This window comes from Pholis gunnellus, assembly GCF_910591455.1.
Source record: "Pholis gunnellus genome assembly, chromosome: 23".
NCBI classification, from domain to species: Eukaryota; Metazoa; Chordata; class Actinopteri; order Perciformes; family Pholidae; genus Pholis; species Pholis gunnellus.
In genome coordinates, this window is record NC_136550.1 from 14,559,704 (window position 1) to 14,576,385 (window position 16,682).

At 41.3% G+C, this 16,682-nt stretch overlaps 1 protein-coding gene across 3 annotated transcripts in view; it reads left to right on the forward strand.

The window, feature by feature from the left end:
- Positions 1 to 1,131: 1,131 nt before the first annotated feature.
- Positions 1,132 to 16,682, forward strand: part of map4k2 (mitogen-activated protein kinase kinase kinase kinase 2) — a 34,331-nt gene continuing 18,780 nt past the window's right edge. For all 3 annotated transcript variants that reach the window (XM_079184939.1, XM_079184941.1, XM_079184940.1), the window contains exons 1-11: positions 1,132 to 1,341; positions 10,073 to 10,130; positions 11,332 to 11,422; positions 11,781 to 11,845; positions 13,921 to 13,976; positions 14,621 to 14,668; positions 14,800 to 14,842; positions 14,997 to 15,069; positions 15,871 to 16,002; positions 16,183 to 16,245; positions 16,352 to 16,433. In XM_079184939.1, coding sequence (XP_079041065.1) covers positions 1,249 to 1,341; positions 10,073 to 10,130; positions 11,332 to 11,422; positions 11,781 to 11,845; positions 13,921 to 13,976; positions 14,621 to 14,668; positions 14,800 to 14,842; positions 14,997 to 15,069; positions 15,871 to 16,002; positions 16,183 to 16,245; positions 16,352 to 16,433 — 804 coding nt within the window. In that variant the 5' untranslated portion in view covers positions 1,132 to 1,248. The remainder of the gene's footprint in view (positions 1,342 to 10,072; positions 10,131 to 11,331; positions 11,423 to 11,780; positions 11,846 to 13,920; positions 13,977 to 14,620; positions 14,669 to 14,799; positions 14,843 to 14,996; positions 15,070 to 15,870; positions 16,003 to 16,182; positions 16,246 to 16,351; positions 16,434 to 16,682) is intronic.

Below are 16,682 nucleotides of genomic sequence, written 5' to 3' on the forward strand. Positions count from 1 at the left end.
CAATTATTTAGTTAACAGATCAGAATGTCGACTTTGTAAATGAACATCATGTGATACGAAGTCAATATTATGAGAAAATAAGTCAAATTCTTGACTTTTATCTCACAATTATACTTTTTACCACCTTAGCTTAGCATGTTAACATTTGCTAATTAGCTTAGCATCCAACACAAAGTAACCTACAGCTGAGGCTGATGGGAAATTCCATTTTTTTAGTCAGGTATTCAGTTAACCAACGTATTGGACATTTCTTAGGTTGTAAGTTGAAATGATGACACACTGAGTCTATATCACACAATGAGATCCGTCCTCGACGAAAGAAATTCTCAGTCAACTAACACTCGTAACATTTTGTCAACTACTCGATTAGTTGATTTAATCGACAGATCTGTAAAACTGAGTTTCTCCACAAGGACACAAAAGCTCCATTTTGATGTTGTGTTTACCAGAGATGTGCTCATACGTTTAGACAGAAGACATTCTGCATGAAAAACGCTCAAAGAACCGATCGACTAAAGAGGTCTTCGTTGACTAGCGACAGCACAGGTTAGTGACTAATCGAGGAGGAGGAGCGGGCAGCCCCAGTCAAAACGGTGACATTTTTATAAATCCAAATAAGACACTTTTCTTTCTTTGTAAAAAGAAGTTTGGCTTTTTAAGTCAAATGAATAGACTTTGATATGTAATCGTTTTTTTGCATCACTCCTACATTTATGTCTTCTTAAAATGGAAGTTTGACAGACTCTTGAATTTAGCTTACTTCATTTCTAAAAATAAAAATATTTAATAGATGGTTTCTCAAAATAAGTTTGTCGTTATTTTGTCAATATTTATCATTATAATGACTAACGGTATTTATTTTATTATCACGTCCAAATGTTCAGCTATATTTGTCTTTTTATGACACAAACAGGCTTCCATAGCTCACAGAGGTAAACGACTTGTCTTGAATTCTTTTTTTTTTTTTACAGTGTGCAGTGACTTCGCTCATGCGTGATTGGACTTCAGCGCCACTCAGGACTATTTTCACACAGACGCCTCTAGTGTGTCAACCCGAGCGGAGTTGCGCGCGTCTGCCAGCCAGATCGATACACCAGCAATTAGTCAGCGCCAATTAGTTCATATTAACGAGTCAGTCAGCCAGTGAGCGCGCGTTCATCTGCTGCTGCTTTCTCCCCGGACAACTACAGCCTGGATGTGTGAGTAGAAAGCCCGCCAGGCTCACCCACCACAGAGGAGTCCCCGATCATGGACAGGATAGGGGTGTCATTCCTGGATCCTTTGGACGACTACGAGCTGGTCCACCGGATTGGGTGCGGTACCTACGGAGATGTGTTCAAGGTGAGTGTTTTCACCGCAGCGGACAGAAAAAAAACAACCTCCACCAGAGATTCTGTCTCTGCTCACACACATCGGGGTTATCTCACTTCCTCATCAAGGTGAGAGTGTTTTTGCAGAAGTCTGATATATTTTCAAATATAGTGCTGCATTTGGGAGGTTTTCATAGCCTGAGATATAATATCAATGTGTGTCGTATTGCCTCTGTAAGGGTTAAACTGCCTTTTCACCTGCAGATCACTCAATCAGATACATATCATATTTCATACATGTCAAAATAATGTTCACATCATAAGAAAAAGATACTGTAGAGCTCAACATTATTTAAGAGGATCTCTGGGAAATAGTCAGTGGAAAGGAGACACAAAACACTGTGCGTGTGCGTGTGTGTGTGTGTGTGTGTGTGCGCGCGCGCGCCTGTGCGCGTGTGCCATTATGTCATTACAATAAAGTAATTTAACCATTTGAACTCTTGATAAAATAATCGTATCCCTTTTAAACAGGCAGGCACATCATCCTGTTGCATCAGTTGTGCCACAGGTTCATATTGTTTTCATACAGGTGGGCACAATTGATAAAATCTCCTGATGTGATTTCATGTTGTGATATTGATATATATCGTAGTATTTCTAATTCTATGGATACTGTAAGTACCCAGACAGGATAGTCTGTTTTCTGCTGATTCCAGAATAAAAATACCAGACTAGAACAATTTTAATAGACGGATTAATCTAATGAATCACTTTGACAGCAGAATCGTTAAATATTCCTGTTTCTTAAGATGTCAAATTCATCATATCTAATAGAGGTCGCAGTGGGCTTTAAACAATTGTGGATTTGTGTGATAAACAAAATAATTGAAAAACAGTAATTTTCAGAATAACTATGGAAATAATCATACTTGCGGCCCTGTATCTGACTAATCAACGCACGTGAAGTTAAAATGTTAGATATTGCAAAATATAAACAGTCTGGCCTAATCTCTGAAGGTTGATGAATGTATTTATATGATCAGAGATTATATTGTAATATCATCTGACCTATGTATCCAGTAGAAAAACTGGCTCACGTCACGATTGGAGCGTCAGGATGCAAACATCCTGTGCAGTTAAACCGCCCCGGTGCCTTGTGCATCCTGCAGAAGCAACACAATAATTAGTATTGTTTCTATTTTGTACGACCCAGACCAGAAACATGGAGGGCCTTTATTATAAAGACAAATGTTTCATCTGCCTGTTTTACTGCCATTTTTGTTTCTTTCTCATGAGAACTTGTCTAGTGTGTCTCCAGTTTTTTCTTTTTGTTTTTTTGTGGTGTGTGCATGACGGGGGTGCCAAACTGTGCACGTTATGTTGTGGGCTGAGCATTCAATCAGTGCGACAGCGGCTCCGGAAACTGTGCTGCCTTCGTACAGCTGGATGACAAGTGAAGTAAAAAGCCCCGTAGAGTGTCAGTAAGGCCTCCAGCACAGCTCAGTGCTCCTCCTCCTCTGCTGGAGGGCTGAGCCACAGACAGAGCAGGAGCACAGCAGCAGCATGGCAGAGGCGCTTGTGTCATGTATGTTACATTCTCCACTCTGGTTTGTCCTGTTATTTGCCAGTGTCTGGAAGTGAAGCTGTTGGGTGAGATTATTGAGTTGTTTTTCAAAATAAACTTTAATTTGGCAAGTTTTATTTTTGTCTTCAGTCGTTCTCTCTTAAATCCAAATCCCAGATGATGTTTCTTCATAATGTACCCATGACTCTTACTTTGGTGAGTAAGTCTGCTTTGCAAAGGGAATTACCCACAATTCATTGCAATGTAGGGTTTCCATTGGAAGCATGGAGGCGTAAAAAAAATGTAAACAAAGAGGACGGCACAGGTGTGTTCAGCCTGAAATATTACATTTACTCAGAAACATTCGGGATTAAAGATGGAAGAATGGAAGCAGAGATTATATGACACAGATTTATTATTTCATTAAACATTTAATTTTGTCATTGAAGGTGTTTTGACAAAATCGAGTAAATAGATGATCTGAAATGACCTCATCGTGAGGAAAGAGCCTGGAAGACGTTCAAATTAAGGAGTAAAAAGTTCAAATAAATACCCACAATTGTACACTATTTGTTGACGTTGTCATGGTAACGTGATATGTTGCAGCAAAGTGCCGTCCCATTCGTATTTACAATCAGATGATGCCAGTTAAGTTCATCAAACAAGCGACCCCTTACACCTCACACATACTCGTTCATCTTTTGGTGCAGCTGTGAGTTACTTGCAGTACACACAAAGAACTTCAATCCAAACATTCTGACGCGAGCAACGTTCAGCTGACTTTACCACGGCCGTCTCTGCACTTGTGTAATGTGTGCACATATTCCAGCCTGTGCGTCTGCTGTGAACGGGACCAGCACTGCATACAGTGACACACAATAGCACATTATCACTCCCACTCGCTGCCGCTGGTGGGTTTGGTGGAACTGGAACTGCGGTAGTCGAGGGTGAAACCTCTGGACATGTGACTGCGTGGGCGTTCAATGGACTCTCATTCCACTGCTGTTATTCAGAGGAAAGTCAGCGTGATCTTGATCCATGTCGTCCTGTGGCTCCGACCTGATACAATCTATTCAATTCAAAGGAATTCAAAAGTTGTTGGATTTTTTTTCATACATGTTCTTCACAGATCCCAACATCCGCTTGTCTATCGGCTCTACTTGGAGAATGTGAATCCTCTCTCGCATACAGCTGAAGAGACTCGGGGGGCCACTTGCTGTCCATGTTTATATGATGAAAATTGGTTGCCGGTTTCTCATAATGGCAACCCTCAGTGTCGAGCCCTAAGCTGTCATTTTAGCATGAAAAGTAATTGGAAATACCAGGAATTCAACCCTCGATTGTCATGAACTTGGTTACATCCATGGGTTTTACTGTAAATGCAGATGGTGAGATCAGTGGCAGTATTCCGTCTAGTTTTTTTTCCCATGAAGAAAGCATATATGTTTCACATATTTAGATTCCTCCTGTGAGACATGGAGGCTGAGTGTATAAAGAGCAGCTCCTATCGCTTATTGTGGAGGTTAATTATAAAGCACTGTCACAATAGCTTGTTAGACTGTGTACTCATACTTCAAGTTCTGACACTGCAGCGGTGTTGCAGTTTTTGTGCTGAAGAAGTGAACTGTTCTCAGAGAGAAGCACCCCAGACATCGAAACATGATACCACTTTATCACAAATATGTAAGCTGTTGTGCACAATGACATTTACAGATGTACAAAACATAACCAACGAGCTGGAAGTGAAACCGAGTTCTATTATGTCTGAGGGTATTATCATGCTCGTGTCATGATCTCTTACCAAGGGCCCGCAGTGTCCGTCGGTATATGTGAAGGAATAGTTCAACATTTTGGGAAATACCTTACTGAAAGTTAGATGTTCAGATATAATTTTGGTTGCCACATTGTTCAACCCAAGATAGATAGGCCGTTGCATAGATGTGTGAATTGAAATGCACACGGTGCAGCTAAATAAAGTCAACCCAAATAAAAGCAGTGCCGACAGAGAAACGTCTCAATGCAAGAGTCTGTAGTCCTGCGGGGCTAAAAAACCCGGCTGTGTTTACAGTGTTATCCGTTTCCCCTGCAGTCGGTTTAACCCATGGTTAGCTTAACTTCACCACTGGTAATGTGGTGAGGCCTGAAGCATCAGTATCATTGTTGTCTCCTGTAACGGTGGTTAAACTGTTAGAGAACTGCTCAAACAAAACAATTTCAAACTGGACACTGCGCTCTGTTGACTCCTCAACAAGCCACACTACTCACAATGTCACAAACATCACGAGAAATTCTCTTTGGTTCAGAAAAACCCCCCAACAGAGGCAGAATATACCATTAGGTAAGGTACACAACTGCTTGGGGGCCCCAACTAAAAGAGAGCCAAACAGCTATAAATGTATGTATGTTTGGATATGAATAATATTGTCATTGTTCCCTTAAATAACTCACAAAAAGGCCCCTAAAGCACTTCAAAATAGGCAACTCATCTGTAGGGCTATACTACTCACTGTGTACTTCTACTTCACAGGAAAACATTGTCGTACTACATTTACCTGGTTATGTTGCCGATTCACATTTGGCTCTTAAAATATATCAATTCAAATATGATGCGTTATTATTCCTGAAGCTATCCAGCATCATCTTGGATTGGAAAGCTTCGCCTTGAACGCACATTAAGTAGATTTAAGTACATGGTGCTGATAGTGCTTCTCTTTCTTTCTTCACTTGAAGTAAACATTTGGATGCAGAACTTTTACTGTGCACTATTCATAGTTTTACTTCTGCCAATACCAACATTCCCACTTAGAGAAAGTATGAAAAGTACATCGATGACATACACTTAGTGGAGGTCATTTCCAAATATGCATATTAGTCGCTTGCTTTGACATAACCACAGAGTGCTGTGTGCTCACAGTGTAGTTGAATTCATACTACTTCTAATGATGGTATCAGAAAATAGTGCACACTGGAGGATTGACAATGTTGTCATAGATACCAGCATCTTGGCTGTAGTGTTAATGTGTACTGTTGTTGTCCTCCGATGCAAACACACAACAGAGATAAAGGTGCTGCTCATAGCTGCAAAGTGCACTTCCAATATTAGTACACAGTGTGTGCTTTATAGTTCCTGTACGTGGAACAGCATTGGGACGCAGTTTTTGTCTCAGACCATGAATGTGCATGCAATCTTCATGCTCTAATCAGTATTTTTAGCCATGCTAGCAGCGTGACTCTTTGGATGGCAGTGTTGGTCCACCATCTTGGTCCAGAGTGAAATATGTCCACAGCTTTTGGAACACACAAGACTAATGTTTAACATGGTAAACGTTACCTGCTAATATCAGCATGTTAGCATTGTTACTGTGAGCATGTTAATATGATGCATTTAGCTCAAAACGGCACATAGCTACTAGCTATGTGTATACTAACAGCTGCTAGCATGGCTGTAGACTTTGTCTTGTTATATTAACAGTGGATTAAATGACTGTGTGTAATAGCAATGGTGTCCCTCATAGTGACTTTCTCAAAAAATGATCGCCTGACTTTGTCAGGTCCTTTCAGCTCTCTGTGCTTATTAGCATCTTTGTAGCAAGCTCATTGTTCTTTACTATTCTGGTTCAGTCTCAGCAGACCGACTGTTAGCATTTAGCTGGTGAAGAACAAAGCCAAAAGCAGAGTACATATTGAGCTTGTTTTATCAGGTGGACACAAACACGACTCCAGATGTATTGTAACAGTAGCATAAGAAAGTTCATAAAGTCAGCAAACTGGAGCAATATATAGTTTGCTAACATTTAGCAGTTCATATTAGCCAGCATGAGCTACTTGGCCTATAAGACCAAGTAAGTCTTTAGAAACAACCTTGAGTAAGTGTGTTTTATTGCTTGTGAATTTAGCTTTTCTTTAAATAAGATGGATCATTTGTTATTTCTCATTTCAAAATTCACATATTCCTACTTTAGTGAGTGCAAAATGAAATGCACCAGACTACATGTGTCACCTGTTAAGTTTGAACTGGCTATGTTCAGATCAACATCGTGTTTGTTTCCGAGGCCATTCATGCCCCAGGCTTTCCCTCTGTATTCAACAGGAAACGAGGACATCTCATTATGAAGACTTTACAGTTTGGCCAAAGAAGAGTGCAGTGAAGCTTCCGTTCCAAATTCATACGTTACTGCTGTTATTTCAGGCTTGTCTGTGTAAAAATTATGTCAGAGACGCTGCTATCACTGCAGACGCAGGAAGCCCTGCGGTAGAACAGGAAAGAAAACAGGAAGTGACTGCAGCCGGGCCACAGGTTGCATTGAGGCGACCTGCTCATCCCATTGGTGACTGCCTCATTTTGTTGTGGATTCCCAGAGTCGAAAAGCAGTCCGTCTGACGTCGGTGCAGTCGCTGAATGGGGATGACTGATGTTCCCAGGAACAATTGAGGAAGTTGAAAACACAGCATAGCTGCTTAAAAACAGCATCCACCGTCACCTCTTGCATAGTACTGTGAAAAAGAATTTGGTCACCGATTTCACCTGACTGGGTGAAGTGGTTAGGGTTGCTTTGCTACTGGACTACTTTGACCTTCAGTTATGTTTTGACTTCAGTATTAACACCTTGACTTGACTAAGACTGGCCATTTAACACTTGTCCAGCGCTATACAACAAAATACATGTCAGATTGCCTGCTGTCTCTTCAGGGATCTGATGAATTCAAAGATATTTGGTGAATCCCTGACAATAAGCTAGTTTTATCACTAAGCAAAGCATAAGTCTGCAGTAAGTAGTACTGCTCTGTCTCATTCTTTGACTCACCTGGGCTTGTGTAGGACAGCCAGTAGGAAAGAAACGTCTCGCCAGTGCTATTTGTATTGATTCCTATTCTATGAAATCAATGGACGGTTAAAGCCAAGGCGGCAGACTGAACTAATGAAGAAACTATGTTCTTCATCATCAAGATGAAGATATGCCCAGGTTTTCTTATCTCGATGGATTAGGCAGAGCTTCAACCACGACATCACATTCTTTATTTGGAAAATGTTGCACGTGATAGATCAAACAACAACGGGCTTCATGCAAGGTATTTGTGTATCCTAAATCTCTTTTCTCTTACTCTTGTGTACCACATCTGATTTTCAAGTCCTCATAACTGCTCAGACTTGCTGCTTTCGACTTGAGGAATGCCGTCTGAAAATGTACATTGACGCGTAAGTGCGTGTTCATGTCACTTTCAGGTAAGTGTTTGTAAGAGTGTGTTTGCGAAAAAGAGCACATTCATGACTGACAGCTTTTGCTTTCGTACGAGTACTTTCATGACTCGGAGCGCTTTCGTAAGTAAAAGTACGTTCATATCTTGGGATCGGCTGTTCGATTCCTGGATCCACTAGTCTATGTCGATGTGTCTTGGACAAGACGCTCAACCACAAATTGCTCCAGTAGATGTGCTTACAGTGTCTGGGTGTGTATGAATGGTTAGTTAGAGTCCTGATGGGCAGGTGACCCCGTACATGGTAGCTCCTGTCATCAGAGTGTGAATGATGACATGTAGTGTTAAAGAGCTTTGAGTGGTCGGAAGACTAGAAAAAAGATGTACAAGTACAGTCCATTTAAGACTCTGTTTTTTGTCATTATTACAAAAATATCACTCCCAAGTAAAAAGAATAATTTAAGATCTCTACAAGTAGCTTCTAACTTCAAATCTGCAGAATATATGTACCATATCAAAAGAAATGTCAGACATTTTGGCATGAACGTGACAGTGTGTTGGACTGTTGAACTCAATAAATGTGCTCATAATTTCTGGCTGAAAGTCTTGTACTAATGATTGCTGCGTCGTGGTTTTGGTTCTTGCAGGGTGTTATCTGTTATGTCCTCTGAGGGTAACGGTATGTTAAGTAATGCAAAGCCAGTTTGCGTTACTGTGCAAAACTCAATATGCGTCTACTGGGGGCATAGAGCAGCTTGATACCAGCTGTGTGGAGGCACAACATCCAGGCTTTCTAAACCACAATAGTGCGCTCTACCACTGCAGGGGTACGCATGTGACGCACATTACCCTCTGATCTGCTCTGTGGGTCGACTGCAGTTACCGTGAGCCAAGGAGCAAAAGTGTTACCTCAACTGACTTGAGAAAGGAGGTGAATTTTAGAGAAATTACAAGTTATGCACGGAGTAAAATCATATTCGCAAAAGACAAGTACCTATAAGACATATACAGTAGGACCGTCTGTCTGGAGAAGGTGCTGAATGGCTGGGTCCCAATGCGGAGAGTCTATTCTCATGATGCTGCAGCCCGCCAATGAATTAGGTCCCATTTACACCTCGTGTTAACCTCTGAACCCAAGCGCTTTTGGGCCGTTTTTTGCTCCTGTCACATTTTACACTCTGTGGCCTTGATTTTCACTGCAGTATAAAAGTCCTGCTACTCTATGGAAACGGCACCATCAAGGCTCGCAGTAGAGCGAACTCAAACATGTCTTTTGTGCTGTATAACAGTTACTATGCCATATATCATAAAAAAGAAACCAATGTATGTTGAATTTCATTGATTTATTTTACAAAAATTTAAAAACATTGGAATCTATATATCCAATATGTTTCCAAGTGTCCACAAGTGTTAGATATCATGGGGGGGGGGGGGGGGGGGAGGCTATATAAATATATATATTGATCAATTTAGATTTTTACGAGCTCTCCTGTCCTCTCCCCAATGCACGGTGCTCAGCAGCCTGTGTGTGTGTACTTTCATCTAATTCTTGTGGACATGATATCTCAGGAACACGTGGAGGTAATTTCTTTAAATTATGGCACAGACGTCATCTTGGACTCATGGATGAACTGATTAGATTTTGGTCACTGACCTCACAAAACACATTTTTGGCCTTTACTCAATAATTCATATGCTAATTATGACAAATATCTAATAGGATAAAATGATGAAGTGGTAATATTTTGGACAGACATGCATGTAAACTGTACCTTTACAGGTTTGTGGAAGAATTCAACCATGAGGCGGTCATTCTAGTTTGAATATGGTTTTGGACCCAGTCCTCCTGTGTGTAATATGTGGTAAATATACATGTACAACACCCTGTTCTGCTGACAAATAAAGTATGTTCCTAGCTTGACCTTACACCCTGTGAGTAATAATAAAAAAGCAGGTAATAATGCATATGGTTATATTCATATATATTTTCTGTCCCTTTCAGGCTCGTAACATCAGGACGTCTGAACTGGCAGCTATCAAGATTGTCAAGCTGGACCCTGGTATGTCTCACATGACACATTCTCTCAAAGGCTTATTTGTAAAACACCAGATATAGGAAGATTTAGTTTCTAATTATTTGATTTAAATTGTGTATGAACAGTGACCTTTGGGGAATTATGCTTTTGTCAGTCAGCTAGAAGAGAAGATAATTATCAGCCTCATAAGACGGCTGAAGACGAGATAAGGTTAGATTTGATTCCATTTTAGATATCACCCTTATTATCATTTACTTGACCCATTTTGCACAGTGTGGCATACAATAAACTATAAGAGTGTTGATATTAGACAGTGCGTTGATTGTTATTTTTTTATTTTACTCCAGAAGTTTAAGACTTAACATTTAACAATAGGATTATATTTTTTCAGGTCCATCTTAAAACAATGTTGACACCCTCACATGTACTTACAAGAGTTACTGGTCACTGTAATCATTACTACTGTCCATACTCTGTTAAGAGATCCGCTCATCAAGTGATTCCAGTGTAAATCAGTTTGCCGAGTCTAATATGAGTTTTCAGCAAGTTGGTAAAGTCAAAGTTACAGACTTGGAGGTAAAACAATCCCGCTTCATGCTTTCAGTAACACAAGATACCTTTTTCATAAAAACGTTGGCTCTGTCCCATATGTGTCCCATAGATGAATATGGACCGGAGGTCTGTGTATTGTTTTCACACAGACTTCAAAAACCTATCCTTCAATAAGTTATTGATTTTTTGAAGTGAACAATTGGAACCAGCACACTGGAAGCATTGCTTAATGCTCAAAATCTGTAGTATCATACTGGTACAGGTTCTCAGTATCAGCAATGTGTCCTAACTGAATATCAAAGGCCCCATATCATGCTCATTTTCAGGCTCAGGCTTGCATTTTGGGTTTCTACTTCAACATGTTTACATGCTTTAATGTACCATAAAACCACATTGTTTCTCATACTGTGTGTCTGAATATACCTATATGCACCCTCTGTCTAAAAACGTTCTGTTTCAGCTCCTGTATCTTTAAGACCAGTCTGCTCTGATTGGCTTGCGGAGAACAATATGAGCAAAAGCACTGAAACGTCCCCTTTAAGTGAATAATATTTCAGCCTCGTAGACCAGGTCTAACCCTATGTTTACTGGTCTATAATTGTCCCTCTAGTAGGAGCTCAGTGCACCAGACTGTTGTGAGAGAAGACATTGACTAAACTGTCTGTCTGTCCAGGTGATGACATCACGTCCATCCAGCAGGAGATCACCATGATGAAGGAGTGCAAGCACAAAAACATCGTGGCCTACTTCGGCAGCTACCACAGGTGCTGTGTGTTTTCAGCCTGTCCGCTGCACATGTGTGGAATTCCTGGGGTTGTCGGTGGACTTAAATATGTGGAATTTGACTTTTAATTTCCCCACACTGTTGCTGCTGGATTCCTCTCCCACTCTTTCTAGTGCTCAGTTAGATTGTTGGCACAACAGCTCGTGAATGATACAGTATGTATTTGTGGGCGTTATTTTAGTTTCAGAATCTTAGGGAGTGTTTCTGAATGCTTCAATGTCTTCTTTCACAATCCCTGCTAAACTGAAGAATAAGCACAGCTCATGTCAAACAGAGATAAAGTGTGTGTGTGTGTGTGTGTGTGTGTGTGTGTGTGTGTGTGTGTGTGTCTCTTCCAGGAACACCAAGCTGTGGATCTGCATGGAGTACTGTGGTGGAGGGTCACTTCAGGATATTTACCACGGTATAGATACAAAAAATAATTAAGTTCTGAATGTAGGCCTCGTATTACGTCCAGTTTTAGTATTATCCGCACTACTTAAAAAGTGCAGCATTACCATTGAAAGAAAAAGTGGAAACGTTATTTCTGACCCAGAGTGTTCAATACAGAGATCATGTGGCATTCATGCCATGTGGCACAGTGGGAAGAATGGAAACTCTGACGCTCCAATCTAGTTTCAGTTTTGGACGTGTCAGGGACGTCATGACAGTCTCCACATTATACATTACATGTATAGTCTCTTTTCAAAATAAACTTTGTTTACGTAGTTTTTAGGTGGTTAGGTTTAGGCAACAAAAGTATTTGGTTAAATCGGTACATTTGTTGTGTAAAATACATTTATTACATAACTGTAATAAAGTCTTCTAGTAAAGAACGTAAGTAAGTAAACGTTGACTTGGTTTCCCACGGGACATGAACAACGGTGTCCTGGGTGAAAGTCCTGTGTTGTTTGAAAACAAAAACACATTACTAATTATTATGCAGAATGACGCAATATGTTTTTCCTTCTTGGGTGAAGGCATAAACCGCCCCACTCTGCCTCCGATTGGCCGAACACTACCCGATCTCACTCCTTAATGTCTAACCCCAACCAACGAAGGCACGAGTACTAGCCAACCAGAGGCAGAGTAGGGCGGGTCATGCCTTTGCTTTAGTGGCATTGACATTTGTGGCAACCCAGGGGACGTGGAGGCAAGATTCAGGAATAAAACAGGAGACTCAGACAGTAACCACGTAACAAAAAGTGTCCTTTAATAAACAGGTTAGGGTAAAGGGGAATGGGGTCAAACTTAACAAAAGATTCCTCCCGGTCGGGGACTTTGGCCTTCGGTCTACACCCGAAGGCCAAAGTCCTGTTTGGGCAGAACAGAGGAGAGAGGTGAGTCTGCTGAATTGCCTCCCGTCTGATGCAGTTCCTCTCAAGAGGTTCAGGAGATCTTCGTAGTCTTCTGCCCAGTCTGTCTGCCGCTGCTGCTTCCCAGCTCAGTGAACCTATGCTCACTCTAATCACCTGATGGGCTGCAGGTGTAACCAATGCCACGTGCCTAGTGGCTGCAGCACCTGCACTGGATAGTAGACTCCCTCTATCACCTCCCCCAACCTGAGTTTGGGGATCCGCCCCCTGTGGTCAGTCAACTTGGCTTTTCCCCCTGGTTTGCCACATATTATTCTGCAATATAATTTGCCGTGTGCTCACACAACTACACAACCCAACAACTACGCCCTGCTACAGAACCCGTCACACATGCACCCGCTGAAACCCGACACACAGCCCTTGGCTCGGCTTCTTCTAATTGCTGTCCTGGTATCGAAGAAGGTCCACAAAGAGACGTGAAGACAGGCAGTTTGTAAAAGAAAAACTTCTGAGCATTAGTAAGCTTTTAAAATACATTTGAGTGAGAATTGCAAATGGCAAATAATTGTCCTTTTGATTTCAAAGAACCCCCGAAATTTTGCAATTAAGGCTTTTAGGGGGTCTGAAGTCTCAATCAAAGTCCGAGACCCCCGTATTTCACACACTGGGCAACGGGCTTACACACACATAGGCTTTTGGTCCAATGGAACATTTTCAGAACTATTGTGGTTTCAGAATAAGGGGCCGCTGGAGTCCCCCTCAACACAGAAGGGAGATGTCTCCCCTAGCTTTGTCAAAAAGAAAATACTCCTTCAATGTGTTACTACATTTTTATTTGTAAACCTTCTAAGTAAATTAAGATATGTAAATGAGACAGCTTTGGAGTTGGTTCCACAAAGCTGTTAGCATTGCTTCCATTGATTCTAATCTTTATGCTATGTTTATCTCAACATGTACTGGACATATCTCTAGATGCATATTGATCCTCTCATCTAAATCTGGGTTTGACAGCAGTCGAGTTTCCCGAAACTGTCAGACTGTAATCACCAGGTTCATTACTGTAACACAGATGTGGAAGCACAAGGAGCTCTGGAAAGCCAGTTCTCTATTTTTAGAAATGTACCTGCAGGCTCGTTCCTTTTCTCCCTTCTCTATGAGCCATTAATCAAGCTGTCCTCCTCAGTGACCGGTCCATTAAAGGAGAAGCAGATAGCGTACGTGTGCAGAGAAACCCTCCAGGTAAGGCTCTTTTTGTGTGAGAGGCAGCCTGTTGCTGTCGCATTGTGAACTCTCTAAAGATACTCTGCTGACAGAGTGACTCATGTGTTCTTTCCCAACCACAGAAGAGCTAAATAGTATTTAACCTCGCCAGACCGCTTAAATACACTGTAGAGGTAAACAGAGGGCCAGACGGTCTGTAGTGTGTTAGTGAGTGACTTTCTGCTCACGGCACGCTTTTATTGGATAATCAGGTTTGTAGACGACAAAAAGATCTGCATTTTAAAAAGAACTGCTTAACAACTTGCAAAAATATTTTTCTGAAGCACTCTTAGTATATCCATCTTATCTGAATAATCTGATTCTGAGTGATGACAGAGCTACAGTGCCTCTGCAATCTAACTTGATATACAAGCATTCTTGTGTAACATTGACTTTCCTTTCTTGGAAACTGTGCCATCGCCCTGTTCCACTTTTCCTTTTCATTCAAGATGTTATTTTGATTTACAGTGTTCACCGCTATACATTATTATATTACATCATTCCAACTAAGATTAGTTTTTTTGGGTTACTCTTGGTTAAACTGAATCCATATAAAGTTGTGGTTTATTATTTAATTAGTAAAAGAAGACGCGCACCTGATTTTCATTCTTCGCTTTCCCCAGGGTTTATATCACCTGCACGAAACTGGCAAAATGCACAGAGACATAAAGGTACAGCAGCTTTTTTTCAAAAAGGAATCTTTGTCAAGTTGTTACAGTACAGTTGTGATCATATATTCTTATACTGGGGGGTCATCATGTGAACACGAGCTCAGATCAGTGTGTGTGTGTTCTCTCTGCAGGGAGCCAACATCCTTTTGACAGAGAGAGGAGATGTGAAACTGGGTCAGTGGTGATGGACACACACACACACACTCACATCCACGTGCACATCTGCGTTACCTCTTTAACTACTCTTGAAGTGTGCTTAACTAGGCCGGCCAAGATGGATGATAGCCGCTCAGCTCCAGTGTGACCCTGCCTGTGTCTTCTCTTCTAGCTGACTTTGGAGTGGCAGCAGAGATCAGTGCCTCCGTTGCCAAAAGGAAGTCTTTTATAGGAACTCCCTACTGGTAAGACGGGCGAAGCCACCTGCCCTCCCCTGTCTGCAACAACAAACTCATTACAAGAGTACTCAACCATTTAATAACGCACTTTCCTCTTTTTATTCTCTGGCAATAACAAAAACAAGATTTTCAAAAATGTACGCAATAGATGGAAACACTTTTATCATTACACTTGGTTCATTATAAAACCATGGTTACTACACTACCCACAATGCAAAATGTTTTGCTACGTTCACATAATGTGGTACGGAACATGGTGATGGTGGTTTTCAGACACCGTCCGTTTTATTTAGTGCTGTTTATTTCAGCTTTTTAGATGATTATGAGATTCCCTGCAGTAAGTGCCACTGTGATGTTGACCTGAACTGTATGTAGTCACGTCATTAAATAGACGTGAATGTGGTATTATGGGCTCCGTGGTTGAGAAAGATGTCGATTGATCATGTTCTTACCCAGTAAAAGTAGCGAGTACCACCAACATGTTCCTGGGCTTGTTGTGTGGCCCTCTCCCCATTCATCTGCTCCTTAGTTAAAGCTTAGTCTGAAGTATTGCAAAAATAAAAACCAAAGTGGCCTTTTCAGGCTGCCTTGAGGAATTCCACAATTCATATTATATTTCCATTCCCATTGTTGTTGAAAAACTAAGTTACTGAGGCTTTAAAAAATAATTTGAACTAATCTCAATTAATATGAGAAAGTTAACATGTAACCAAAATGTGTCATATCAGAGGTGGACAACAATGGTGAGTTCATTTTGAAGCATCAATTAAAATGTCAATGTCCTTTTCTTCTGTCCCCTTTGTGCAGGATGGCTCCGGAGGTGGCTGCAGTCGAGAAGAAGGGTGGCTACAACCACCTGTGTGACATCTGGGCCGTCGGCATCACCGCCATCGAGCTGGCGGAGCTCCAGCCGCCCATGTTTGACCTCCACCCAATGAGGTGATTCAGCTCAGACAGCAGGGACTTCAGCTCCAACAACTGGAAACAGACAGTTGTGCCATAGCTCTTGTGTTATGTAACAGCGTGGCTGCCTGCTGTGTATTGTGTTCCTGGACAGTCACTGCATGTAAATATTTAAGACATTTTTCCAGCCCGGTAACATTTCAAACAATGTTTCAGAGCGTTGATGTTGATGTCCAAGAGCAGCTTCCAGCCTCCGAGACTAAAGGATAAAACCAAATGGTGAGTTTAATTGTCCGTGTTCAGCATGTATTGGGACCAATCGTTTTCCAATCTCATCAATATCTTCTTGAGGTACAATTCGTTCACGCTCTGTTGCTCTCTGCAGGTCGGCAGGTTTCCAAAGCTTTGTGAAGATGTCTCTCATTAAAAGCCCTCGTAAACGGCCCTCAGCGGAGACGCTGCTGCAGGTTAGTTGTCTTTTCAGCTTGCCATTAACAAGTCACCTGTCTCCATACATGCACCATACATACATGGCGTTTTAACCCTGATGTATTCAGAGAAGATTGATTCTCTTTATGATGACACACGATAAAACTGGGTGATGTTGCACAGGTGTTAATTTTACCTCATGATCCCATATTTAAAGGAGCAATATATGACTTTCAGAGAATTAACATATCAGCAAAGAACTGTTTGCGTTGTAAAGACAGTGTGTT